A 27,445-nucleotide genomic window follows, 5' to 3' on the forward strand; every position below is an offset into this window, starting at 1 on the left:
TTCTACTTAATTACAACAAAGCAGTTTATTTCAATACAAGGACTTGAGTACAGACATGGAATGTACCAGGTTATTTAGGGAATGATATTTGAGACAGGCTTTTCAAGGCTAAGTCCAATGTGTCCTGAATTCTCACACTATTTCTCTCAATCAGAGAAGAATTTCTACGAGATGCTTTTGCGTTTTCTTCTGGTTCAATGGGGAGCAGGGTGTGGGGGTTGAATAGACATCTCGGCTCCCCCAAGATGCCAACCCTGTGGAAAGAATCATTGGCACAGCTCAGTGTGAGGCCAGTGAGTGAGGTGCACAGTCAGGTTATGACTGTGGTTGTCTCCGTGTCTGTGAGTGTGCATGTCCGCACACATGTGTGTACTGACAGAGGAGCACACACACTTGTTTTTAAAGCTGTGCCCAGAGTGAGACTCTCTCTCAAAAAATAAAAATTTTAAAACACTGTCCCTGTCCCCATGAAGTACCACTGATATATGGGTCCAAAACTTGATTGCTAGCAATATTTTTACTGGTCCTTTCTACATTTCCCAAAGATGATTCTTATAATAGAAAAACTTTAGCTTTAAAAGACCTGTTCCCGGCTGGGAGTACAGCTCAGTGGCACAAGAGCCTGCCTGGCAAACACAAGGTCCTGAGTTTGATTCCCAATACCAAAAATAAATAAATAAATAAAATATTTGTTCTTCACTACGCAAAGCTAGCATTTCAGAGTTTAGCATAACTTTCACGAATTTTCCCATCTTTCCAGGTATAAGAAAAGACACTCTGGGGGCTGGGGATTTAGCTCAGCGGCATAAACGCCTGCCTTGGAAGCAGGCAGTCGTGAGTTTGATCCCCAGTACCGATAAAAAGGAAAAAGACAAAAAAAAAAAAAAAAAAAAGAAAAGACACTCTGGGCTGGGGATTTAGCTCAGCGGCATAAGCACCTGCCTTGCAAGCAGGCAGTCGTGAGTTCAATCCCTGGTACTGATAAAAAGTTAAAAAAAAAAATAATAATACACAGGAAAGAAAAGACACTCTGGACAGGAAATGGGGAGGTGAGTGGGATGGTGGGAAGACAGGCACAGTGCCAGAGCCCCACTCCTCTTGGGCCACCTAAGGCAGTGACACTTGGCCTTCATGTCTCTCCTTGGCACTTACACTGGCATGGGTACCGAGTCCTGGCTCGCCGTGTGCTTCCCTGCATAGGCCGACCGTCTTGCGCCCCCTTGATACTTTTTCTCAACGATGTTCTGAGCTTTTTCCCTGAGAGACGGCAGCAGTGTAGACATGACTGGAGAGCGCATGTTGATGGCTTTTTTAATTGCTGGGCGTTTAGCCATCATTCTCCTAGGGGAGCAAGAAGGTGATGTGATCTTTTTTTCTAGCAACATCTTTGAGTTTAGGAAAGTCAAGAGCTCATACCTGAGCCAGGCGCAGTGCTACACACCCACAATCCTAGCCACTCAGGAGGCTGAGGCAAGAGGATTGCACATTTGAGACCAGCCTGGGCCACTTAGCAAGACCTGGTCTTAAAAAAAAGAATCAAGCAAAAAAAAAAAAAAAAAAGTCATACCTGAATTGTACCAAAGTCATACGCCTCTTCTCCCCTCCCAGTTCTTCATCCTCATGCTTCCTTCGAGGCATGTTGAACATGTTGGTACGGAAGAGCCTTCCTATTTCTTCCTCAATCTCTGTCAAGTGTTGACGTCGGAAAACAATCCAAGCTACGTATGTACAGAAAGTAAAAAAGGACTACAACAAAAACAGAGAAGGATCACCATCCCCAGAAGTGACAGGACAACTCCCACCTGTCTACAACACTGTCAAACCCAGATGACCCACTTCTCAACAGCTCTTGAAGCTGTGTGTAATTACACAGGCACTCACATCTGTGGGAGGAAAATCAGACTGGAATTCTAATGCAAAATTCTATAGATGTTAGCATCCCTTTTAGCAAAGAGAGTCACCGAAAATACACCCCTAACAAATGGCTGCTGTTCGTTCCTCTACATCATGTTTCATATGAAAGCTTAGTCCCCAACACATAAGTGCCTCACCTCAAAGAATTTCCAGTCTTTCTGTGTGTCTGACATTTTATCCCTGTAACATAACAAATCATAGTTATAGGTGGAGAGGGAAGACCAGGCTTTACCATTCTAGCACTCGTCTTCCCCTAAAGGTAGTATTGTGACCTGTGGCCCCAAGAGTATTCAGGACATAAATACTAGCACAGGGCATTGGTCAGAGGTCTCAACACCTTCTTTACCTGTCTAGGTGACCCAGATCCAAACCTCTGAAGTGTCTAGTCAAAAGTGAAATCAGGGACTGGGGATTTAGCTCAACGGCATAAGCACCTGCCTGGCAAGCGTGAGGTCGTGAGTTCAATCCTCGGTACCAAAAAAAAAAAAAAAAAGTTAAATCGGGTAGATTCAGGATAAAACAGCCAGTGGGGAATTTATTCTTCCAAATGCCTCTGCAATATGTGTGTACTCAAGAGGGAAGGACATGGATCAGGTGGTAACAGGCAATATGAGGTATTAAGCAGGTTTAGATGTGTAGAGTTAGAGGGTAAGTCTAGAAGAAGATAACAAATAGGAACCTTAATGGCAACGGCTATTAGGTGGGAAAAGAAATAGGTGCAAAACTGACAGGTTCACACCATACAATTAACAGACCGAGGACAATATTGTGTTCCTTCTTCTAATGGATACAGGCACATTTGAGCCTTAACTCTTCTGGGCAGGTGCTCACTCAATGGTCCCCATAATATGAATCTAAGGTTAAGGATACTGTATCGGCCCGAGCCGCTGAGTGAACTCGGCCCCACTTTCCAAGCAGGTCCTGCTGTTCTGATTTGGATTCCCTGCACTAGGAGAGCAGGTGAGGCCTTGAGAGCCGATCGAGTGGACAGCAGACCTGCAGCCACTTGATTAGTCATGAACACCAACGCCAGAGCCAGTGCACCCCACTCATGATCCTGGTTTTTTTTTTGGGTCTTCCCTGGAGTAACTGTGACTTACAGCATTGGCCCTGGTACCAGGTTCTCTGGAACTTTCCTTAACACCCAAATTTCAGCAAAGGTGACTCCAAACCATCAGGATCCCCAGAGTTCTCAGAGGGACCTTGGCTTGGATGGGCCCGACGCATGCTTCCATCTGGAGCAAGAGGCTAAAGGGGCAGGACAGCTTTTCTGGGGCTGGTCCTCCCTCTGTGCACTTCTCTTTATACGCTGATTTCCTCTTGGCAAGTCTTCAACAATGTTTTTTCAGTGCTACCTGAGGCCTCCACCTGGGTGGTTTCTGTCTGTGTGTGTTCTCTACCAGCTGAAAGCAATTGTGCAGACATGCCAGGCTGAGACAGAAAACCAGACATAGTGCTTTGGGTACAGCAAGTCAGTGTGTGCTCTGGGAGAAAGTTTAGAGCACAATGCAGTCAGCACCATCTTAGCAAGGTCTACAAAACGAGCTGGTGATGGTCCACGACACAGGCACGCACTTTTTCTTTTTTTCTTTTCTATTTTTAGGTCAGAGGAGAAGGTAAGATGAATGTACTCCTCTACAAGTTGCCATTAGCATAAAACCATTGCTCTCTGAAAGCCCAAAGGAAATGGATGTAGCCCACACCACGGAAATTAAGTACAGAACGTTGTGGGTTTTCTCCTTGTCATTTGGATTGAACCCAGGAAACGGTGGTGTAGAGTAAAGACATTTAGGGACCCTCATTATGTAAACCTCTCCTCTCCACATTCAACTCCTGCTGGCGAATTTTGTGTCTTTTTTTCTGTCTTTGCAATACATGATTTGTTGCAGTAAGTATATAAAACATAAAATCAATTGATTATCAATTTAGGAATTTGTGATTATAAATACCAGAATTTAAGCCCCAAATCCTCTACAAAGCAAAACAACAGCACAATCCAGTAGAAATACAATGCAAGCCATACGTGTAATTGTAAATTTTCTAGTAGCCATGGGAGGAAAAATAGGTAAAGTTGAATTTAGCAATGTATTCATTTTACCCAAACTCCCCAAATAGCATTTTAATATATAATCAAAAGTCTAAACAAAAGAGACATTTAGTTTTAAATTTTTTTTTTTTTTTTTTTTTTGAGAAAAGGTCTCACTACATAGTTCAGGATGGTCTTGAATTTGTAGCAACCTCCCTGTCTCAGCCTCTCAAGTGCTGAAATTACAGGGGTGTGCAACTATGCCTGGCTTAAACTTTTTTTATGTAGTACGTTTCACATGCATAGCATACTTCAATTTGGAGTAACTATGTATCAAGGACTCCATAGCTACATGTGGCAAGCAGCTACCACGCTGGTCTGTAAAGACATGGTAACTATAATTCGCTTTTAAGGGTACAAGCTATAGACAGAAAGGACAGGCCAATTGGTAGCATGCAGAAATTTTTAGTAGCCTGTCATGATTCTTTCTTATTTTTTCTTGCTATCCTGCTTTGTGGCTCCAAATCAAAATTAGGAAAGTAGGTCACATTATTTGTCACCCTAAAAAGATGCCAATGCCGAATGGTGGGCCTGGGTTGGGGAGCAGGAGTCCTGTTCTGGCAGTGGCCTCTGTATGAATGAGGTGTCAATTTGCTTTCATCCCTGGGAGCTCAGCCAGTGGTTGGGGAGGCTATAGCCCTGACCAGGTAGCCTATTGCTTTGGGTCTGTGATGGCAGCCCCTCATGGCTGGGAAGTGAAAAGAATTGGGATAGGTTAAGGTCTCACGGTCCCCTTCCAAGGCATGGCCCCCAGTGACCCCAGAACATCTCATGAGCACTGCCTCTTCATGGTTTTATACCTCCGCTAGTGTCACCCCAGGACCAAGGGAGTGGGAAACAGGCAGGATCCAGACTACCGCATCAGGGAGAGATGATGGTCAATTAGCAATTTTTACTGCTGCAAACATGCCAGAATCTGTGTCCCTCTGTGACCACTGTTCAGCCCTTGGGCCTGCTTGGAACTGGGTAGGTGAATGGCAGGCAAAGCTCAAAGCCCCTCTTCTCCAAATCACAACCCAGCAGGCAGACGGCAGGCAACAGCCCAGACTGAGGTAGGAGACCTGCACCTCTCAGGAATGAGCTGTGAGAACTAAACCCCACAGACTCCTTTCAAAGTCTGCATTAAAGCGGCCCTGTGAAGAGGACAGAGGACACCTGCTTATACAGAGGGTTTCTCCCCTAAAAGACTGGATTACATCGCTCACCGTGACACGTTTGTAGGTAGCCTTTCTGTTTAAAATTGGTTTCTAATGTACATGTCCTTTCAAACAGTAAAGATTAAGTATAGAAAATAAAATGATGTTTTTTAAAAAAGAAAATTTTCTTTTCATTATTAGGAGAAAGGTGTTCTTTCTGCAGTGCTGAGACTGAACCCAGGGCCTCGTACACAGCAGGTGAGCACTCCACAGTACCACACCATGCCCCCACCTGGCAGCAGGGGTCTTTTTCTTTTTAACTTTGAATTCTACTTTTCTCAACTAAAAGTGACTGTTTTTTGGGGGAAACAGAGTAGTACCAAGGATGAATCCCAAGGGCATCCTACCTCGGAGTACATCCCCAGCCCCTCTCCCTGCTTTATAAAATATCTTAAATATCTTTAGTTCCCAGGCTGGCGGTAAACTTGCTGTCATCTTGCCTCGGCTTCCTACGTAGCTGGGAAAATGGAAAGCTGACTATCATTTGACCGCAACATTTTTTCCTGAAAATTACATCCAGAGAAAGCCCCACTTCTTACAAATTATGCAATCTATATTAAGCTGAGTCCTCACCAAAAATGGGGGTAGGGGTCGGTCTTGCAAAAACCTCCTGGATTTGAATTGTAGGAAAGCTCTTAGATGCTGAATTGCTAATCCTCGATTTTAAACATCTTCTAAACAAAGAGGTACTGAATGAGCATCAAGGATATTTTTCTTCATTATCTTGAGTTTCGGCAATCAGCAACAGAGCCTAGGGGCAGCGACCTCCTCTCGCCTGAGGACCTATGTGTGGCAAACTAATATGTAGACAGAAATGACCCAACATCTCCCAGCAACAACACTTACTTTTACTTCATATGATGCACTTTTTAAAATTCTGTTCTTCTCTTTATGACTTAGTAAATGGATCTCAAGATCTATTAATGTGCGTGGGCACAATCCCTTCTCTCCTGCCTTTCGTCCGAGTCTCTACACCTCCACAGTGGTCAGCAATCTCTGGTTCCCTTAGGTGATGGCTCCTCCACTACACCCTGATAACTGTATTTTCTCTGTATTCTTCACACCACAACTCCTGCAGTGGTGGCATTCAATAAGTGTGGAGCAATTTGAACAAAATATAAACCATATAGTTCTATGTTTAAAACACAAATGCTGATCAATAAAATTATAGAAATTTCCATGGCTGGGTTTTAAAGTATCTGAAAAATTCAACATATAATAAATAATAAATGTTCCAATGGACAAAAAAATTGCTAACATATTTTTGGGAAAAGTTGGATAAAGGAAAAATATCTTACATTCATTGCTCATTCATTAAACAATATAGAAACAACTGTGTAAGTACATGCATTGAGCAAACTAACTCTGAAAATGTAGGGGATGTAGAGAGAGATAAATCACGTAGTGAGTTCTTTTCCTATTGAGTGTTTAAAAAATTTGTGAACTCAGTGCAGTGGCACACAATTATAAACCTAGCACTGGGGAAACCTGAGGCAAGAGAATCACAAGTTCAAATCTAGCCTGGACAATTTAGTGTGACTCTGTCTCAAAATAAAACTTTTTTTTGGTACCAGGAATCGAACTCATGACTTCACACTTGCCAGGCAGAAGCTTGCAGTGCTGAGCTAACCCCCTGGCCCAAAATAAAACTTTTTAAAAAGGGTTGAGGTGCCAGCTAGGGGACAATCAGAAACCCAAACCTATATACGAGTCAGCAGAAGTCACACTGGCTGGGGAGAACCTGGAATCCAAACCCCCACTGAGTCAGTAGCAGTTGTGCCATCTGGGGAGAACCAGAAACTCAAGCCCCTCTGTGCCAACACAAGTTGGGGGAGAACTAGTGAAGAACCAGGAACCCAAGCACCCCATCTCTACTCCCCCTACCTGCCCTGTGAGCCAGCTGGCACCTGGGCCAGGAGAAAAGAGCACCTCCCTCTCCAACCCTAAGCAACCAGCTGATTCAGAGGAACCCAGGCTGAGATGATAGCAACTGCAGTAAAGAAACAATTTAGGGGCTGGGGGTTTAGCTCAGTAGAAGTGCCTGCCTGGCAAGTGCAAGGTCATGAGTTTGACCTCCAATACCAAAAAAAAAAAAAAAAAAAGAAAAAGAAAAAGAAAAAATAGTTTAGGTGCTGGGGATTTAGTTCAGCAGCGCAAGTACCTGCCTGGCATGCATAACATTGTGAGTTCAATCCCTGATACAAATAAATAAATGACAATAAAAAAAGAAAACAATTTAACCCTTGTATTGGTTGATTGATTTTTCCTAAACTTGACAGTCTGAGCAATGATTTAAAGGATGACAAGAGGCATTCTAGCGGTCAGTGTTGATTTCCTATTATCTTGTTTTTAACCCCTGTGTTGTTTTCACTGTTTTGTGTTGATTGGCTTCAGTCTATTGTAGTTTGTTTGGTTTTATTCTCTATAAAATAAAGAAAATGAAAATTAAAAATAATAAAAAGGGTTGAGGATGTAGCAAAGGTCCTGGGTTCAATCCCCAGTGTGGAAGAAAGGAGAGGAGGAAGAAGTGGAGGAGAGGCAGAGAGAGAAGGAGGAAGAGGGTGAAAATGTGGGGGGGCTAGACATAGAAAGGAAGAAGAAATTTGGGGTTAAGGGTCAAAGCTTCCCATTCTTTGATCCAAACTTTCCTGTGGGGAGACTCCTTTTAAAATTTTAATTACAGTAGTGTAGACACTGTCCTCCACAGGTAAAAATTAACTTCCCAATGAGTCATCTTATCATTGGCAGCTCATGGTCACAGCTGTGCTCACTGCCCCCACCCCTGCAGCACTGTCCCATCCATGGACCTCCCAGATACCAGGCATCTGGCCTATTTCAGTTGACACCAAGACTCCACTGAGAGATCAAGACAGTAAATCCCAAGCAGGGAGGGCTTTGCAAGAACCAGCTGAGATTCTGGACTGCCTTCCACACTCACTTTCTCTCTGAGAGAGACAGACAGATGCTTACTTGTGCCCAGTTATAGTGCCAACATCAAGGGAACCCTTTCCCAAGGGCACCAGAGATAGAAAAGGCTGAGATGTGACACCCTTACGGCCCTGGAAATGCACACTTACTTTCCGCAGCACATGTGGTGCTTATCTGGCATGCCCAAACCCAGCACAAGGATACAGTACTTCTTTGCCAGGTATTTCTGGGCTGCTACTAACTTGCTTAAGATCAGCTCCATTTCCTTTTTCTCTACAAGACCCCTGGGGGGAGACAAAAGACAATATAGTTTAATTTGAGCCAGTGCTTGCATTTATGAATAAAAAGTCAGACTCAAACTATTTTAAAATAAATACTAGGAAGTCATCGCATTTTCACTTATCATTTAACTTGTCTCTGTAAAGTGGTGGCATAGGGAAATGCTCCAAGTCCCTTGATAATGACTAATCATGGGAATCAGCATCTCAAGTCTATGGTGAATTTTCCCTTGTTCGTAACCCTTTACTCTTTTTTAATAGGTACTGGGGATGGAACTCACAACTGCGCACTTGCAAGATAGGCTGCTGCTGAGCTAAACCTCCAGCCCTCTTAATGCTAATTGCGTATCCTCAGTTTTACTAAGCCCTAACCTTGACAGAATAGCTCAGCTGATAAAGTTACCATACTGGTTTGCTCAGCCAGCTGGCAGTTTACAAGCCGCTGTTTTCCTAACACATCTGTGCAAACTGCCATCCCAGCTCCCCAGGTTCCGGGTTTCTAAAAGCCTGGGGCTCCGTGTCTGAATTCAGTTCCCAGTTCTGCTGTGTCTGCTAAGGAGCTATTTGCATCCTGATGCAAAACAAAGCCCTGTGCTAACTGCATTGCAAATGAACTTTGTAAAAGACAACCCATCCTTAGGTTACAGCATATCTGAGGGCTAATTTTAAGTTTCTGTAGCATAGGAGGAAATAATGTTGCTGACGCCACCTTCCAGTGTGCTGCCCAGAAGTTATCGCTAGATGCCAAATCAGATGCACTCTAAACAGCAACACGTGATGCTACACTCACTGCACAAAGGTACGCTGTGAGGGGAAAGGATGAGTTTAAGGGTAATAGGAGTATTTCAAAGCATGAAATCTTACTTCATGTGCTTATTATTACCAAAGCCTGCAAATCACTGGAATGAAATATTCTGGGGATAGATAAAGTGGGCTCCAACCTGAAGTACCCGAATGCCTAAACCCCACTCACCCTTCCACCTGCCCCCTGGCCTGATTAACCCCCTCCCCCCACCGTTCCCCTCACGGCCCTTTTCAGCTGGCCATGCTCCCCATGACGCTACTTGGCTACAACTGCCAGCAGCAAATACTTTTTTGCTGCAGAAAATAAACCAAACAACAATCAAGGAATGAATGCCTTGAAATTTTGGCTAATGATTCTCAAGTTTCAGCTGATGTATGAATTACTGAAGAGTCGCCTGGGGTGCCTGCCGCAAGTACAGATTTCCAGTGCCACCCCCTCTTCAGCATTCTGGACAGAGCCCAAGAAGCAAAACAATTGCTCTGCAGTGACTCTGAGTCAGGAGGTTCTTGGGCCACATTTGGAAACAGACAAAAAGGTTCCTGTGTTGAAACAAGGGAAAAAAAAGAAGAAAGAAAAAGTGGTGGAAAAAGAGGCAACAGAAGGTAACCCAGACACCAAATTCCAGGGACGGGCCACCCACAGCAAGACTCTGTGTCTGACACTCACTTCCCTATACTGTTTTGCTTCTTTGTGTAACACTGCCTCACACACACTCCTTAACACCAGCTGGCTGCCTCCTCAGTGGTGCACAGGGAGGGCCTAACAAGCCCTTAAAAATGTGCCTTAAAAATGTGCGTGATCGCACTGACTACATTCTGCTTAAACTGATGTATTCATATATTGTTGATAGCAGAAAAGCAGCAAAAAAAAAAAGCTTGAAAAAAATTTAAGAGTAGAAATGTTCATAAATTTTGACCCAATAGTGTCTCTCCTGGAAATTTTTTAAAAATCACTCAAATTTGGAGGGAGGATTGTTCTCTGCCTGCAGATAGTTAATATAATTATTATTCATCTAGCAGAAAAATTGGAAACTGCCAAGATATATAAAATGAGACAAAGAAGAATCCCCATCAAGAACTGTTTAAAGACCTGACATTTATGATCACAATCTATGAATGAGTCTCTGTGAGATTGATCACAGCCATCAAAATCTCTACCGCTAGCCCCTAAAACATCCGGCCTCTGAGGAGTAAAGTCAATCTGTCTACATTTGACACCTTAAAAAGTTATAAATATGAAGACTGTAACAACTTGAAAAGTGCTTATGACATTATAGTGCCTTTGTCCAGAGGTTATAAATCTTAATTCTGAAGGGATAAACTTGGAAAACGTGAACCTCGTTGATTAGCAGTGGGCACTGGGCATGCTGCACAGTAGTCTGTGCACCAGCTTTAACTCTGGATTCTAATCTAAACTCCATTATGTTAGGTAGGTAACTGCCACAGCCATTTACCCTCTTGGAGCCTGAATTTTGAATTTCTTCACCTGGAAAATGAGGAGAAGCTCTCTTGTTTTGAAATTCAGGTTTTTGCTCATCTAAAATCACCCAGGTGTATCTTTTACATCCTCTTCTCTCACCCTTCCTGCTGTCCTCACAAGCTGCAGGGTTTCCTTCCCCGTGAAGCTCTGGATAAGACAATTCGTACTGTCTCATTTAATCTGTGTGACTGTGAGTTACATGCTGCCACCATCTATATCCTATCCCTGACTAGTTTAACCAAAATACGTTTTTCCTTCTGCACAGATATCTCAAGGCAATCAGTATGTATTTCTATATAACAAGTAAACTCACCAACTACTGCAAGTTTACAAATGAAAGGTTATGACTATTTTTTAGACTCAAATCACAGAATCAATACTTTGAAGACTGGGTTTGGTTTGATTTTTATCATTCTATGATTGATTCCATCTAAGAAATTATTTTATACCACTGTGTTCCAGCAAGCTTTTAAAATTAAGAAGACTTTTTTATTACTTATAAATTAAGATACAAAATAAATCTCCTTACTAGATTAGTAGTAACGTTCAGAATTAGAAAAGACCAGATAAAATTAACAAACCAAAGGGCATCAAGGGTAGTAAGTTTCTATTTGGGAAGAGTAAGAATTCTCCGGCTTCTCTGCCCACAGCTGGCTTCCGAGGCTTGCTCACTGCTATGGAAACTCTCCATGCTCCAGCTGTCCTGCTGAGGAACCCCACCCCGGAAGAACACTCACATTGCACGCAAGGATGACATTACAGGAGTAGCAGTATTAGAATTACACATTTGAGTTTTTATAAAACTGATGTCCAGAAACACTCATTTATCTGTAAAATGTTTTGCAGGCTGATTATGTAAGAGTTTTGCACCTTAAAAACATTCTGCAGCAATTAGTTAATAATTCTACCCAGCATTCCTAACAACCAGATCATCAGGTTAGTTCTGCATGTACTGGGCAGGACAGCCTGGGCACTTGGAAAGTTCCATGGCTTTCAAAAGGTCACCAAGCCTGAGAGGCGTTGCTCTGCCCTGGATTCTGAGCTCCTGGGTTCTTGCCTTGGCAGACTCCGAGCCATCTCGGCCTAAAGCAGGTACATCCTTTAGAAACAACCCAAGAAACCTCAGGGGTGATGTGGAATGGAATGGAGTTTTGGCCAGATCTATTGTTTTTTAAAAATTTTTCAGCTTTTTAAAGTAGAGGCATAGAAGTCCTTGAGTAAAACACTTTGTAAGCACAAACAGCATAGAAAAAACTCTAACTGCATTGTTCCATGTGGTAGCCACTAGCGACGCGTGTTGTTGAACGCCTGAAAGGTTAGTCTGAATCCAGATATGTCGTGAGTGTAAACACCAGATTTCAAAGACTTATTTTTTAAAAAGTAAAATAGCTCACTACTAACTTCCTAATATATATGTTGCAAAAATAACAGCTTTGAGTTATTGGGTTAACTAACCTAAAATTAATTTCCTCAGCATCTTTTTACATTTTTAAGACACGGTACAGAAACATTCAAACTACATATGTGTCTTTCATTATATCTCATTATTAGGCAGTTCTGGTCTGTATTAGTTGAGGTATTTTTTTTTCTTTTCTTTTCTTTTCTTTCTTTCTTTTTCTTTTCTTTTCTTTCTTTTTTTTTTTTTTTTGGTACTGAGGATTGAACTCACGACCTCACACTTGCCAGGCAGGCACTTATGCTGCTGAGCTAACTCCTCAGCCCCTGAGGTATTTTCTTATAAAAATATACATGTATTTTTTTCAGTGAACTTAAAAGTTGACAAATTTCTCCTATGTCCAATGTCTTCATAGAATCTAAAGATTTTTTTTTAAATTCCATCATCTCTTCACAGTATATAAAGTTTAGTTTTAATACTGGTGGTGATAAAACCCTACAGTGCATCATAGAGACTTACTTACACCATATAGCTTTTGGGTTTCTTTTCCAGTGAATTTTTTTCCAAGAAATAAGACAAGTAGTACAATAACGCCATGAGGAAAATGTCGAGATTCTTATTTCTAGAGAGATTTGGGGGGGAAAGAAAGAAATCAATACTAACCCATTTTAAATAGCAGGTTTGTCATAAAAATACATATGAACACACCACAGAAGAATACATAGGTAGAAATACATGTTATCATGCCTATCACACAACTAATTTGTCATTTAGATTTTTCTACCATATCATTGAAGTTTTAACAAATCTGATTTTTAAAACTTATTTTTGAGAGCTGAGAATTTAGTTCAGTGGCATAAGCACCTGCCTGGCAAGCGCTTGGTTGTAAGTTCGATTTCCAATACAAAAAAAAAAAAAAAAAAAAAAATTTGGAAGTCAGACACTAAATTCTTATAGTTATGTTCATTAATTCATTTTCGTCTTTAAAAAGGTATAGGAGTAATATATTTCCATTGTTTCAAAAATGCATAGAAATATATGAAGTAAAGATGTCTCTTTTCCCATTCTTTGTCACCTTCTTACTCCCTAGGGCAGCCACTATGAAGAATTTGGAATGAATTCTTCCTTGGCCTTCTAAAACATAAGCAATCACACATAACATCCTCCCCTACAAATACATACATCGGCATGCACATGCGCATTAAAGGGCCTTTTCTTAGAACTAAATGGGATAATGCTGTCGACATGATGCTTTGAGACTTGCCTTTGTCATCTGTGTGAGTAGTGCGTGCCTCTATGATACTGTATATAGATTTCCTACATTCTTTTAAACAGCTGAATAGAGAACTCTGTATCTCATAAGTTACTTAACTAGTTCTCTACGGATGAATATATAGGTCTCTAAAAAATATTCTAGACAGTAGCTAGGAGTATAACTCAGGGGTAGAGTACGTGCTTAACAAACAGGAAGCCTATAAATAAATAGATTTTTTTAAACAAAAGTGAACTTGCTGGAGTATAGTACATATACATATTAAGTTTTATGTTTTGCTCTCCAAAAACAGTACAGTGGTTTACAAGACTCTCACATTTGTTTTTTATTAGAAGCCATTGTTTTCTTTCTAAATATTCATATGACTTTTTGGTGACTTTTAACCCCAAACGGATTTGCTATTGTGGAACTAAGGAGTGAACCCAGGACCTTCACACTGAGCCACGTCCCCAGGCCTTCTTTTTTTTTTTTTTTTTTTTTTTTTTTTGATTTCCAAACTTTTGTTTTTAAAATACTTACTCAGTTATCTATTTATTTGCAGGAAGTGATTTTCCCGACTCCCCCTCCAGCCCACGCCACCCGAATGTCCTGTGGTCAGGCCTGCCAGATGATCCCCAGTGCCCCACCTTTGTGTGAATGCACACTTGCTGGGCACTGGCAAAGTGTGTGTGCCGGGGGACAGGGGTATGACTCAGGCTTCAGAGTATTTGTCTAGCACATGCTTGGCCCTCGTCCATCCCCAGAACTGCAAAAAATAACCAAAATAAGGGCAGGTGCCTTGCAAAACAGCTACACGCAACCATATAAAGGAAATTTCATCTATCACTTCCCTGTTTTTATAGCTAAGATGCTTTGAAAAGTCAATCGCCCAGAGCCACTTTTTGCGAGAAAACTCTTCTAGATGAACCAGTCTCTTCTGTGACTTTTATACAAGAACAGTTCAGTCCATAAGGGGACTCTTGCACCCTGCTTTCTGTACCCCATGCCCTAGGGGCTCCCAGGACTTGGGGCTCCGTGTCTGAAGCCCTCTTCTCCCAGATTCTCTGGTCTCTTAGACACTTCTTTCTGAGAGGCCAGCTTGTACACCGCCAGACTCATACTTTTTCTCTAAAAATCACTATCTGTCCTCATTTATCACACGGAATTACCCCAAAATAAAAGGGAAAAAATCCACTGTATCTCACAAGTTTCCATACCGCATGAACGTTGTAAAAGAACAGATCCGCTGCATCTCCGCGTCTTGGAGCAAAAACAAAGCAACAACTGAAAGAAGAGAAGGTGGACAGCTGAAGGAGGAGAAAAAGCCACCTTAGAAGTTCAGATAGCGCGGGGAAGGAGGAAGAGCAGGTCACTTACACTTAACATCATCCAGGGTAATGTGGCCCTGCTGACCTCGTTTCTCTGAGGCCTTTATGGACTTCTCATCTCTTGAAGAAAGCTTTTTGTCAGTCAACCTGTTACAGAATATAGGAGTCTCTGAGAGTGCTTTAGTTTGAAGACAAGGTCTCACTTTGTTTTTTTTTTTTGTTGTTGTTGTTTCTACCGGTACTGGGGATCGAACTCACAACTGACTACTTGCAAGGCAGGCACTTACACTGCTGAGCTAAATCCCCAGCCCCCAAGGTCTCACTTTGAATGCAGGCTATCCTTGAACTCACTATTTGCTTATGTAGCCCAGGCTGGCCTCAAACTCACAGCAATCCTCCTGCTTTAGCCTCTTGAATGCTGGAATTACAGGCAGGTGCCACCATGTCTGGCTCCAGGAGTGCTTTTAGTTGTTTCTAATCTATCCTGCCATGCACAAAGCATTTACCATAAAGTAATGGAAGCCTGAGCATCATGCATGGGTTTCATCTAATGTAATGCCATTTATTTTTTTTTTCTTTTTTTTTTTTTTTTTTGGTCTTTTTCATTTTTATCGGTACCAGGGATCGAACTCACGACTGCCTGCTTGCAAGGCAGGCGCTTATGCCGCTGAGCTAAACCCCCAGCTCCAATGTAATGCCATTTAAAAATGCATTTTATTAAATGTTACGTTTATTAATTTAGGGGCAGAAGGCATGCACATTCCCTGATAGAAGATGTGAACACAGGACTGGGGAAGAGCTCAGTAGTGGGGTGCCCAGGCCTCTAGATGAAAAACAAAACACAAATCCTATCCAAAAGAGATTGTTTCAATCATCTGTTCTGGTATAGCCACCATTTTCAGATTAAGAAAAAAAACTATAAAAAGTTGGTAAATTGCTAGCAGCCAAGTTTTCACAAGGATACATTTAGGGACCATGTGTAACTCCCATCACAATGCTGCAGTAGCTTCCCTGTGCCTTTGATGAGTGCTTTTCCTCGATGGATATTTCAGCTGGGATAATGGGACTGTGATCTTTTTTGAGTTTGTGAAGACTTCAGTGATTCCCCTGAGAGGTACCACGGGCAGCCCCAGGGCGGGTACAAGTTAAACCACCTTTCTGAAGCTGCGCCATCCACTTCTGTAAAGTGCACTGCCTTGCCTTTCTTTCCTTTTTCCTTGAGTTCTACTGTAGGTGCAAAACTGTAACAGAAATGAGATCATTAGGAACTTGACCTTTCCCCAGGGAAGATGAACCCTATCACAACCATAACTCATGCAATCTTAGGGCTGACATCAATTCTTTTGTTTGGTTTGGTTTTAAATTAGATTTTATTGGTACATTTTAGATATACATAATGATCACATTCATCATACAGAATTTGTACCTGTACATGATATAACTCATTTTTTCCTACTCCCCTATTGTCCCTAAACCCTTCCTCCCCTCCCCGTTTACAAAGCTTTGTTTCTGTGTTTTCCTTCTTTCTCTCTCTCTTTTACATTTTGCCCTTCTTTCCTTTCCCCCTTAAGAGTAGCAGCAATTACTTGTTTTGTGGTTTTTTAAGACAGGGTCCTGCTATACAGTTCAGGCTGACCTTGAAATCACTGTGCAGCCCAGGCTGGTCTCAAACTCCTAAAAGTCCTCCTGCCTCAGCTTCCCAAGTGCTGGGATTACAGGTATGTGTCACCACACCCAGCTGGGATTAGCATCAGTTATAAGCAGAAGCTGAATACCTTCAGGCACAAGGCAGTGTTCAATTCATGTATTTACATATGGAACTATTATCTAGAGAAAGATTAGACCTTCAGAGTTTACATTCAATCTCTTCACCTCAGCAGACTCCAGATCACCATCATACACAAATATGTCTTTTTTCAGTCTCTGTTATTAGTCCATGTTGGCATTACATAACAATTACACACCTTGTGTGGAGTCGGTTACAAGCAGATAACACATATTAGGGGTTTTTTGGTCCCCTTTCCCTCCCCCTCCTGTCTCCTCGCTCCATCTCTTGATTTCCTTCCCATTTGAACCAAATCTGTGCCTCTACTATCTTTTATTTTGCTCCTTATTTGTATTTCTTATAAGAGAAACCATGTGACCATACAGCAGTATTTCTATCTGAAAGTCTTGTAGCTTCAAGGAAGCTCATCAATTTGGAAGAATGTTTTTCAACCTGTTCTTGTCATGGGCCAGGTGCCTTTAAAATAAACCTCATTTAATTATCATAGCAACTTGATGAGGAATACATTACCAGTATCCCAACATTTTACATCCGAGCAAACCGCAAGTTGGAAATTTGTAACTTGGGCGTGATGGGCACCCCAGTTCTCCAGCCACAGAGCTGTGAGCTCAGCCACCAGGCGGGGCAGCGTCCGAGGCAGCCATTTCAGTGCCATCTGTGGACCTGTCTGAAGGACCTACCCATCTCCAGGAAGAGCTAAGTAGATTTACAGGAAGAAACACTATATGGTTAATACCTTCTGTTGGGAGCCGCGGCCGACACCGGTCGCCTTACTTGGCGGACGTAGGGCCTGTGGGTGGGAGCGGAGCCTGAGCTAGATTGCCCCTCCCACCGAGTGAGCCAAGTTGGCACCTGCTTCCTGCCCCCTGATTGCGCTAGCGACTTAAACAACCCGCTCTGTAAGATAGTCTGCCTAGCAACAGCTGATGTTAGCCAGTCAGCCCGCATCGCGCGCTTTGAACTGATTGGCCACTGTTACCCTATAAAAGTAAATGCCTCTCCCGCCACAAGAGAGAAAGCACAAAGGAAGCACAGAGAGAGATAGAGAAAGTCCACCGGCGAGAAAGGGCTGGTGGCAGAGAGGAGGCCTCGCGGGGCCCACGCGGAGACAAATAAAGGCAAGGTTGCACACCGCCAGACTTTGTCGTGTGTCTTTCCTGCCGGCCGGGAGCGACCCCGACAACCTTCTACTGACAAACCACCTAGAGAACCTCCAACAAAATACTCAACCCCAAACATTTAGGGTATTCCCATGGTTTTGCTGATGTGTAAACTGCACATCAGCGGGGCTGGGGATTTAGCTCAGTGGCATAAGTGCCTGCCTTATAAGCAGGCAGTCGTGAGTTCGATCCCCAGTACTGATAAAAAGGGAAAAAGGCAAAAAAATAAAAAAAGAAAGAAAGAAAAAAAAAAAAAACCTGCACATCAGCTCCTCCAGTCCCTAACATTTTCTGGTTTTCCATGGTCTAAGACAGTGTTTTGGGCCTCTTTTTTTTTTTTTTTTTTTTTTTTTGGTCTTTTTCGTTTTTATCGGTACCAGGGATCGAACTCACGACTGCCTGCTTACAATGCAGGCACTTATGCCACTGAGCTAAATCCCCGGCCCCAAGTTTTTTTTTCTTTCTTTCTTTTATTTTTTTATTTTTGTCTTTTTCATTTTATCAGTACCAGGGATCAAACTCACGACCGCCTGCTTGCAAAGCAGGTACTTATGCCGCTAAGCTAAATCCCCAGCCCCTGTTTTGGGCCTCTTAAGCCATTGCCCATTACATTTGTGTTTCTCTTCTCCAAGCTGGTGAATGTCTAATGAAATTATCTCCTGCCTTCTGCTCAGGCTCATCCCTAAAATTCAGTTCCTCACTATCCTAGTTTGCCTGTAGTGTTTTCAGATGAGAAAGCCTTCAAATAAGGAATTTTGAAAGATCTGGGACTGTGAACTAGGTAAACGGCTTTGAAATTATAAAGCCATAGAATCATAGAATTCTGGGCTTAGGGGACATTTAACAGATATCTATAGAGGTCTGTTATCTGGCTGATGGAAACCGAAGGCTGCTGAGGCTCCTGTGTCCCTGTGTTTGAGACAGGAGATGGAGTCGGCAATTCTGCTCAACTTCCTTACTCTCCTCCTCTGGCCATGGCGTCTCTCCTTTGCATTTGTCTGAGTGCTCTTCACTGGATTAGGCCAGTGAAGAGTCACTCCCACCTAGCTGTCTGGACACAGATTTCACTGTGAGCACCTGCCAACAGCTCTTATAGTAGCTGGTGCTCACAATGCACGCAGGCCTGCTAAGAGGCGATGCCAGCAACCATGTAAAATTGCCCTTTGAATTGCACCTCTGACTGGCTCCCAAAACAGTCTGGGCTAATTTGTACCTTCTCACACTCTCCCCCTTCCACCTGGAAGCCCAGTCAGAATATGGTCCTCTCTAGCCTATTAGACGTGATTTCCTAGTATCACAGCATGTTCACATCATTCCCCTTTGGCCTGAAGGAAACAAAATTCACACTTGTCCTCTAGAACCCTTATCACTGAATGCAGAAGGCTGGATTACTTGGCTTGCACACAAGTCAGAGCTGGTCCAGTGTTAGCAACAGTGGGCCACGATGACAGGAACTTCCTGAGGGGCAGAGCCCCTATAGTTCTAGGGCCTCAGAGAAGTCCTTGACTTTATAGATATGTGTGCTGTCTGCTGGTTCTCTTCCAGCTGGGGGTAGCCCTTGAAAAGAACTAGAACTGCTGACACTGTCGGACAGAAGCATGATATGGGGGCTGGCTTTAGCCCAGCGGTTCCTTCGAGTCTGGCTTCCCAACCGCCCGGGCCGATCGGTCTGGTGGTTTGAGACCTGCGGGCGCTCTCCAGTCCTTTAAAAAAAAGAAGAAGAAGCATGATATGGCCCGTGGATAAAGGTCCTCTCTCTTCAACAGGGAGAGAGAACTGGCTTCACTGGGCACCGTGGCACTCACTATAATCCCTGTAACTCAGGAGGCTGAGGTAGAAGGGTTATTTTATAATTCTAGGTCAGCTTGGGTAATTTAGCAAGATCCTGTTTCAAAACTGAAAATTTGGGCCAGGGATTTAGCTTGGCAGCACAAGCACCTGCCTGGCAAGCTGAGGTCCTGAGTTTGGCCCCTGGTACAAAAAACAAAACAAAAAAACCTGAAAATTTAAAAAGGGATGGGGTTGTTGCTCAGTTAGAGGTACATGGTTAACTCCACAAAACCACAAAAAAAGAAGGAAGGGGGGTAGGCAGGGCAAGAGGGGCACAGTGATTGTTGAAGTCAGGTATTGCATGGAGAACAATTGCATATAGGACACAGAATTTATACTATTTTATGATGGTCACCCAGAGTTAACACAACAATGTGCAGGAAATCTTTCCCCAAGACTAAAGACCTAGAAAATCCAGGCAAGGGCCTGAATCCTATAGCAATGTCCTGCATGAGTCCAGCTGAAGACCTAGAACCCATGACAATGGCCCCCCTGAGTCCAACTGGAGACCTAGAGCCCATGACAATGACTCACACAAGTCTGTTTTATGGATCTGCACTGGGAAGGCCCAAAGGTCAGCTGTGGAAGTTGGAAAGTCTATGCCAATGGGATGAAGGAGCTGTGCCAATAGGTTGAGGTTCTACATTTGGAGCCAAGAAGCAATGCTCAAAATAAGGACCAAGGCTCCCCTGAAAAGTACCACAGCCATCCTCAGGGACAATGAGGTCCTGAGCTCCTCTGATGATGAGAACAGCCAAGTTCACATCAGGAAGCCAGCATAACAAGCTTCTCCTGGAGACTGAACAGCACCCATCTTCCCCTCTGGAGCCAGGAAATGATGCTCAAAGTAAGGACCAGAGCTCCCCTAAAGTGAACCTCAGCCATTCTCAGCAACAAGGTCCTGAGCTCTTCCAATGATAATGGCTGACCTCCTGTCAGGGAAGCCAGCATAACAAGCTCCTCCAGGACAATGAACAGCTCCAAACAATAGCAACACTTAGGAGAACCCACAGTGCTATGCTCTTCTTCTCCACATCTCTTTTATATGCTGGCAACTTTCACTCAGCACCGTGCTGATTCAGTTCAGCTGGTGTTAAAGTTGACCACTAGTTTTTAATCCATAACAGTGGTCCACGCCTTCCTACTCAGGAGACTGAAGAGTGAGAATTACTTGAGTCCAGGACTGTAAGACTAGCCTGCACAACACAGAAAAACCAATCCCAGTCAATCAATCAATTAATAAATCATGCATGCTGATAAATCAAGCAACACCTTCTCTCTTCATGACACACTTTTGGGGAGGTGATTTGAAAAAATCACACTATGTACTTCAAGCTGGACTCAAACTCACTGTGTAACCCAGGTTGGCCTTGAACTCATAGCAATTCTCCTGCCTCAGCCTCCCAAATGCTGGGATTACAGACATGCACTACCATGCTTGGCTCATAATGTATTACTCTTCAGAGTAAGGAACGAAGGATTAAGGAGGTCACACAACTGGACAAATGATGACCACCTAGTCAGGGGTAGAGGTAGGACTGGAAGCCAAGTATCCTCTTAAACCATTCTTCACTGTCTTTTCCTGAGCTGCATACTAAGAAATAATGACCATCTTTCCCTGTCATTACTGTGTGTTCATTTCTTTCCAGCCTCATGAAATTATTTCTTTACTTCAGCTGCTCTCCTTTCAGAAATTTCAGGGGTGTAACTTCCAATTTCTTCCATTTCTTTGTCTCCAAGATTCATTCTGTGTGGGCTTGACGTTCTCCTGGGTTCCTTCAGACAAGCTGGTTGTGGGGTCACAGGTGCTTCCCGCATTGGCTGCCCGTACACCATGTATGGGAATGAGCCAGGCACCTGGGTTTCTCCTATCCTCCTAGGTTCCCAGGGAGGCAGTGTGGTATATGGCTGGCTTCTCCAGACATGTGCAGCTACACCGAGCGAGGCTCCCACAATGGCGGCAGGTGTGCAAGAGCTTGGCAGGCTGGTTCTCTCCAGCAGCACTGGCTACCGGTCCCTGATGGCAGCTGGCAGGTTTGCAGGGGTATCATGTTCAGTTTCTTCTTCTGGTGTTGACAGGTCTGTGATAATGTCTGTGTTGCATCCCAGAGATGTGCTGGGTATGGACCTGATCTTGGCCTCTGGGCTGGGATTGGTCTTCAGTCAATGGAGCTCTCCAGAGTTCAATTGCTGTCTCTTCGCTGCTGCTTCAGACACTTCCACGTCACTAGCCTCACTGATTACTTCACACTCCAGACGTGTGTATGCATCTGTGCGCCAAGCTGTTATCCTGGATCTTGAGGTTCCCCTTGGTCTTACACTTTTCCAGCTGGCCCACCCTCCAGAATGCAATGGATGAGGCTCAGATCACAAACTCAGTGTCCTCGAGCCAGCCAGCCCACTGGGATGTAATTTCTTGCACAGGGTTAGGGCTAACCTGATCTGATAGTTCTCTCCCTCCGGGTATAATCTACCAAGTGAGGTAAGATGTACCTGTGAATGGGGTACCAGGTGAAGATTTCCTGTCAGTTACCCAGGAAAGATGCCTGGACAGGAGAGGGGAAAAGGGTCATCTCTTGATGTGAACTTGAGATAGCCACAAATTCAGACTCCTCTTGGCTACTGGCTATAAAACTGGCCTATACCCTGCAATCCCAGCATTCTGAGAGGCTGAGTCAGAAGGATCACAAGTAAGACAAACCTTGGTAATTTAGTAACTAAGTGAAACCTTGCTTCAATTAAAATAATAAATTAAAAAGGCTGATGATGTAGATCTATATGAAGATCTTGGGTTCAAACCCCAGTACTGAAAAGCAACAAACTAGATTTCACACAGGAAAACTAGAAAGTCCAGAAGACTTTTCAGGACCTTAAATTGATGGGGCAGACTCAGGCTAACTGGATGATCTATATTCATGCCATCCCACTTTCCTCCCTCTCTCTGGCTAAAATTTCTTGGGCTCCCTCAAGGGTGTGTTTCTTAAATGAGAACCCTTCTCAGAGATCCGCAGGGTTACTCTCTTTTCTTTCCCCTGGAGTGATTCCGTCTACTCCCGTAAGGCTGAATTCTTTCAAGTCTGGAATCAGTCTGTCCCCTTCTCTTCCTACTGCTACCAGCATCTGTCAAAAATTTCTGTTTAACTGAACTCTCAGCCTCCCATTTTATCTCAAAAAACAAAACTAAAAAAAAAAAAAAAAATCAGAGATACATCCTGAGTCCAATCTCTAGGGCAAAAAAGGAAAAATAAAACACTCATACAAGTTTTAATACTTTAAGAAAAAAGGGGGGGGCTGGGGATTTAGCTCAGCGGCATAAGCACCTGCCTTGCAAGCAGGCAGTCGTGAGTTCGATCCCCGGTACCGATAAAAATGAAAAAGACAAAAAAAAAAAAAAAAAAAAAAAAGCTGGCAACAAAATCTGACCTGCAAAGACTTCAATGTACAGGTATGATCAGTCACACAATATGAAGCAAATGTAACTGGTATGTTGAACACATAAAAATAAAGTGGTAACTCCTAATTGTGGTACACTGGCTTGTCTTTGGGGATAGAACTGGGTTGGAATCACTTTTTACTTTGCAAGTTTATACGTACTTATATGTATGTTTATGTATACTTTTCTGAGTATGTGTACAATTTGATAGTGAGAAAAATACAAAATGATGGAAATGTAGAATATAGTAAATTTAAAATGTGTATACCCACCCCATTAATATCAGGAGAGAGAAAGACAGGTAGAGAAGAGAAAGAAGAGACAGAATACGAAAGCTAAAGGTTACTACGTCGACAATTATTTTTGCTAAGTGAGATTATCAATTTTCTTTTTTTTCTTTTTGGTACGGGGGGATTGAATTTATGACCTTGTACGTACCAGGCAGGCACTTATAATCCAGCCCTTTTCATTTGTTTTTGCTTATTGGTTTGGATTTTTGTTGTTTTTGTTTTAGTTCTTGGGATTGAACTCATTGTGCTACATCGCACCAATTTTAATTTTTTAGTTTGAGACAGGGTCTCCCTGAGTTGCCCAGGATGGTCTTGAATTTATAATCTTCCTGTTTTTCCTGAGCAGCTGGGATTCCAGGTGTGCACCACCACATCTTGCTCCATTTTTAAACTTACTTGCATACACTTATTTTATAATTTTAAGAAGGATTTTAATTTTAGGGTTCTGGCTTTCATCATTTCACTTCCCAGTCTAATTGCGTACCCACCTTTCTCCTGAGGTCCAAATTCCCACTTACTGGCTTCTTGACCTGTGTGGTGCAGGTAGGCACCTCTAAGTTTGCATGTCTAAGAAAAGTAAGCTTACTATCTTTCAGCTCCTCTACATAAAACACGCCACATCCCTCCCTCTCTGTTCTCCTGCCAGAGTTCATCTGAGGCCCAGGCAACCCTCTGGGGATTGCTGCCAACCGTCTTGTCCACCTAATCTGAATCTCCTGCAGAAGTGGCCTTATGAGCAAAGATGCAGCCACCCCATGGGGCTTTCTGGAGGGAGGGAGGGCTGCTATCTCTGAAGCTTCGATCCTGGCCCCTGTCTCCTCATACATTCTCAGACTTTAACTGGAAATCAATCTGTATTTTTCCACCAAATCCACTCACTCACTCTCACCTAAAAAACACAAAGGTCTGCTTTCTTCTTCCTTACTATGCCCCTTGGCAGGTGCACTGAACATAAACTAACATTTGCCAAGTTGGATGCCTTCACCTCAAAGCAGCTGCACCTCAAATGGGCTGAGCTTTTGACTCACTGTACCCCTTTCTTCATTTCTCCAAGGGTCTAACGTGTATTGTATATTTCACAGCGTCTGGAGGCTTATGACTTTTTTATGTTTTAAATTGAGTTATAACTTACATGTAGTAAAGCATAAAAACCCTAAGTATACACAGTTTGATGAAGTTTTAATATGTGCATATCCATGTGAACACAACCCACAGAACATACACCATTTCCAACACCTCAGGAGATTTCCTTGTACCTTACTCTGTGCCCTACAAGTTGAAAACTACTCTAAAAGTACCTGCTCTTGACATCCTATAGAATGGTAATTCTTTCTTTTTTTAATTAATTTTATATAAAAATAGAAATTTAGCATTTACATTTTTGTGGTCTGGCCTTTTGGGGTCACCATTATGTTACACAACCTATATTTTATTTTATATGTTTAACTGACACATGCTAAATTTGCTTGTATGTGGAGTACAATGTGATAGTTCAGTACATATATTTAATGATCAGACCAGGTAAATGGCATATCTGTCATCTCAGACATTTATCATTTCTTTTTTTGTTGGGAACATTCATATAAACTGTTTTACTAGTTCTTTTGAAATATACAATTAGTTACATCTACATTTTATTTATTTATTTATTTTTGGTACCAGGAGTTGAACTCAGGAACTCGTACTTGCCAGGCAATAAACTACATTTTAAATTATACTATTCCACACACTCTCCAAAATTTGTGGAAATCAAATCAAGTCCTATTTTAAAAATACTTTGGTAACAAACCAAGAAAAAAACTTCAGTTTAGCTGGGTATGGTAGCACATGCCTGTAATCCTAGTACTAGGGAAACTGAGGCAGGAAGATCACTGTGAGTTCCAGGCCAGCCTGGGCTACAAAGTGAGTTACAGGCCAGCCTGAAATGCCTACCGAGACCCTGTCTCAAAAAGACAAAAATAGGCTAGGGATTTAGCTCAGGGGCTCAAGTGCTTGCCCGGTAAGCGAAAGGTCACGAGTTCAATCCCCAGTACCAAAAATAAATAAATAAATAAAAATAAAAATAAATCAGTGGTAATGTGGCACAAAAAACTATACAAAAAGCAAAAATACAGATTTAAAAAACTGACAAAAAACAACAACAATAAAAACCCCACAAAAGCCCCTTCAACTTCATATGAATATGAAAAACAGTATGAAACATTATCTGTAAATATATTAGTAGGTTCCTATATGAAATACTATCACTTGGGATGGGTTGTAACTAGATTATTGGCAATGTAAATTACTTTGAAAACACTTGTAAATTAATTTAATTTATATAGAAGTTCAGTAAGTAAAAAGTATGGTCCAATTTTTATTTTTATAAAAGAACTAAAATGACCTTTAAGTATACTGACAATTAAGGGGGGGGGAGGTTGGCACTTAAAATTTATGTCCACATTCTCCCATGCTTGCAGGAAGTCTGGTATTAGGAAGCTTGGACAGGTGTTAATAGAAAGTGATGTATGAAAGACTCCAGCAAAATGCTGATCTCCAGATGGTGGGATTTCACCAGATACTTTATTCTTTATATTCTTCTGTGTTGCTTGAATTATTTTTTAAAACCCAAACATATATAACTTTTATAAAAACTCCAAAAAAGCTTTGTTAAAATTTACCTTTTGAATTCAAGAGTTTTGGTGTCATCTTTCCAGTACCACATTCCTAAGCGTAATCCACTTTGCTGTAAAGGAGATGGCTGCAGTAAAAGTGATAAAAATTCAATTTACAACTCACAGGGCACAATACGCCTTTAATAGTTCCTACTAGTTGCTCTGCTCTTTATTTAATACAGAATCTTTATTTTTGTCTTTTAACTCAAAGCCTTTCTGATTGTTTTTAGGATGTAGTTTCAATAGGATGGGAGAGAGGGAGGAAAGGGGGAACAGAAGACAGGAGAGGGGAGGGGAAATAGACTTCACGTAGCCGAAGTCTTTCGGATATCATAAACTGATGCCCAGTGCGGCCACTTTTGAACTGAGTTAGAGCTCATATAAAAGGAGCAGCCTGCCCCGCCCCCACGCCTGACCTTTCGAGGCTGTCGAAACCCAAGGTCACTCTTCCTGGCGGTGGAGAGTTACCCGGCCTGTGCTCTCCAGGATCCCCCACAGCTACACTGTGCGGTTTGCAGCCCCCAACCAGAAGCGGGAAGGTGGACTTTCAAGACATCTAAAGCTCTGCGGTAGGAGCCAAAATTCAATCCTGACCGCTAGCGGGGTGCACTCTTCCGTCCGGTTTTGTTTTTCCAAGCGAGTACGCCCTGCGGCGCGGGCCAGGGGCGCAGCAGAGGACGCGGGGTGCGTCGCCGGCACCCGAGGTCCGAAAGAACAGCAGGCCCCGGCTTCTCGGCCCCAGAGCGGGGACCCAGATTGCACTTACATCCAGCTGTGCGGGGTTCTGCACATCCCACCGCTTCTTCTGATAAAACACCGGGAACATGGCCCCCAGCAGCGTCCTCGCAGCGTCCTCACCCCGTCGCCTAGGCTACCGGGGGCGGGGCGCGGGCTGCGGCGGGGCGGGGGCGGGGCTTCGGCGGAGCGCTCTCCCCGCCCCACCGCCCCCGAGCTGCCACGCCTGGAGTGGAGGATCCCAGAGTTGATTCATCGCGGCGCTACTACCTTGGCAGGCTGAAATCCACGCTGAACCTAGGTTCATTCTGGGGTTTGCGGGGAGGAAGTGGTGTAGTCTAGTGAAAGAGAACCATAGACAAGAAAATAAGGTTTTTAAACATTTCTACTGCTTCAAGAGACCTGAAACAACTTTGATCCAGCTTCTGAACATACCCAAATTGGGAGTTATGAGAATTTCAGAGGAGAGATGTGTGTAAAGCACAAGTCTTAGGTACTTAAAATTGTGTTGCAGAAACAAAAACAACCAAAAAACCAAACAAAAACCAAAAAAGCAAACCAAAAAACTCAGTGTTCGTGAATATTCCATGAATATTTTCACACACTTCGAATCATGTGTTTGTAATTTTTTGCAACTGAGGTGACATGTAGGTTTCTGGCTGATGCTTTTCTCCCTCTAACACTGATGTAAGCAGTAATATTAGATGGGGCTTGTGTATGCCCTTTTCATTGGTATGAGAGGCTCAGTAGAGATTGTATAATCCCATAAACGTTGAAACTATGGCAATAGCTTTCCCTCGTTGTCCTGTGTCACTGCTAGGTCTCACACAATCACTTGTGGCCATTCTGTAATAGTTCACCTTGGTACACATGCATGGGAAGCCACTCAGACTTA

General features: G+C 42.9%; 1 protein-coding gene across 4 annotated transcripts; it reads right to left on the reverse strand.

The window, feature by feature from the left end:
- Ppp1r36 (protein phosphatase 1 regulatory subunit 36) lies at window positions 1–26,716 on the reverse strand. 4 transcript variants are annotated; one of them, XM_003472510.5, is made up of 11 exons: window positions 26,582–26,716; window positions 25,822–25,901; window positions 15,817–15,903; window positions 14,712–14,809; window positions 14,552–14,618; window positions 12,606–12,704; window positions 8,274–8,408; window positions 2,052–2,094; window positions 1,568–1,746; window positions 1,153–1,341; window positions 1–254 (listed from the first exon to the last, which is right to left on the reverse strand). In XM_003472510.5, the coding sequence occupies exons 1-11, from the start codon at window positions 26,639–26,641 to the stop codon at window positions 71–73; spliced, it is 1,221 nt and encodes a 406-aa protein (XP_003472558.2). In that variant the 5' UTR covers window positions 26,642–26,716; the 3' UTR covers window positions 1–70. The 4 variants fall into 4 exon arrangements, with proteins under 4 accessions (XP_003472558.2, XP_063097362.1, XP_013010806.1 ...); XM_063241292.1 differs by having other exon boundaries at window positions 15,627–15,903; window positions 26,582–26,600; XM_013155352.3 differs by lacking the exon at window positions 15,817–15,903.
- Window positions 26,717–27,445: the final 729 nt, after the last annotated feature.

Source organism: Cavia porcellus, unplaced genomic scaffold (assembly GCF_034190915.1).
Source record: "Cavia porcellus strain 051 isolate PalLab524CR breed Dunkin Hartley unplaced genomic scaffold, mCavPor4.1 scaffold_31, whole genome shotgun sequence".
NCBI lineage: Eukaryota > Metazoa > Chordata > Mammalia > Rodentia > Caviidae > Cavia > Cavia porcellus.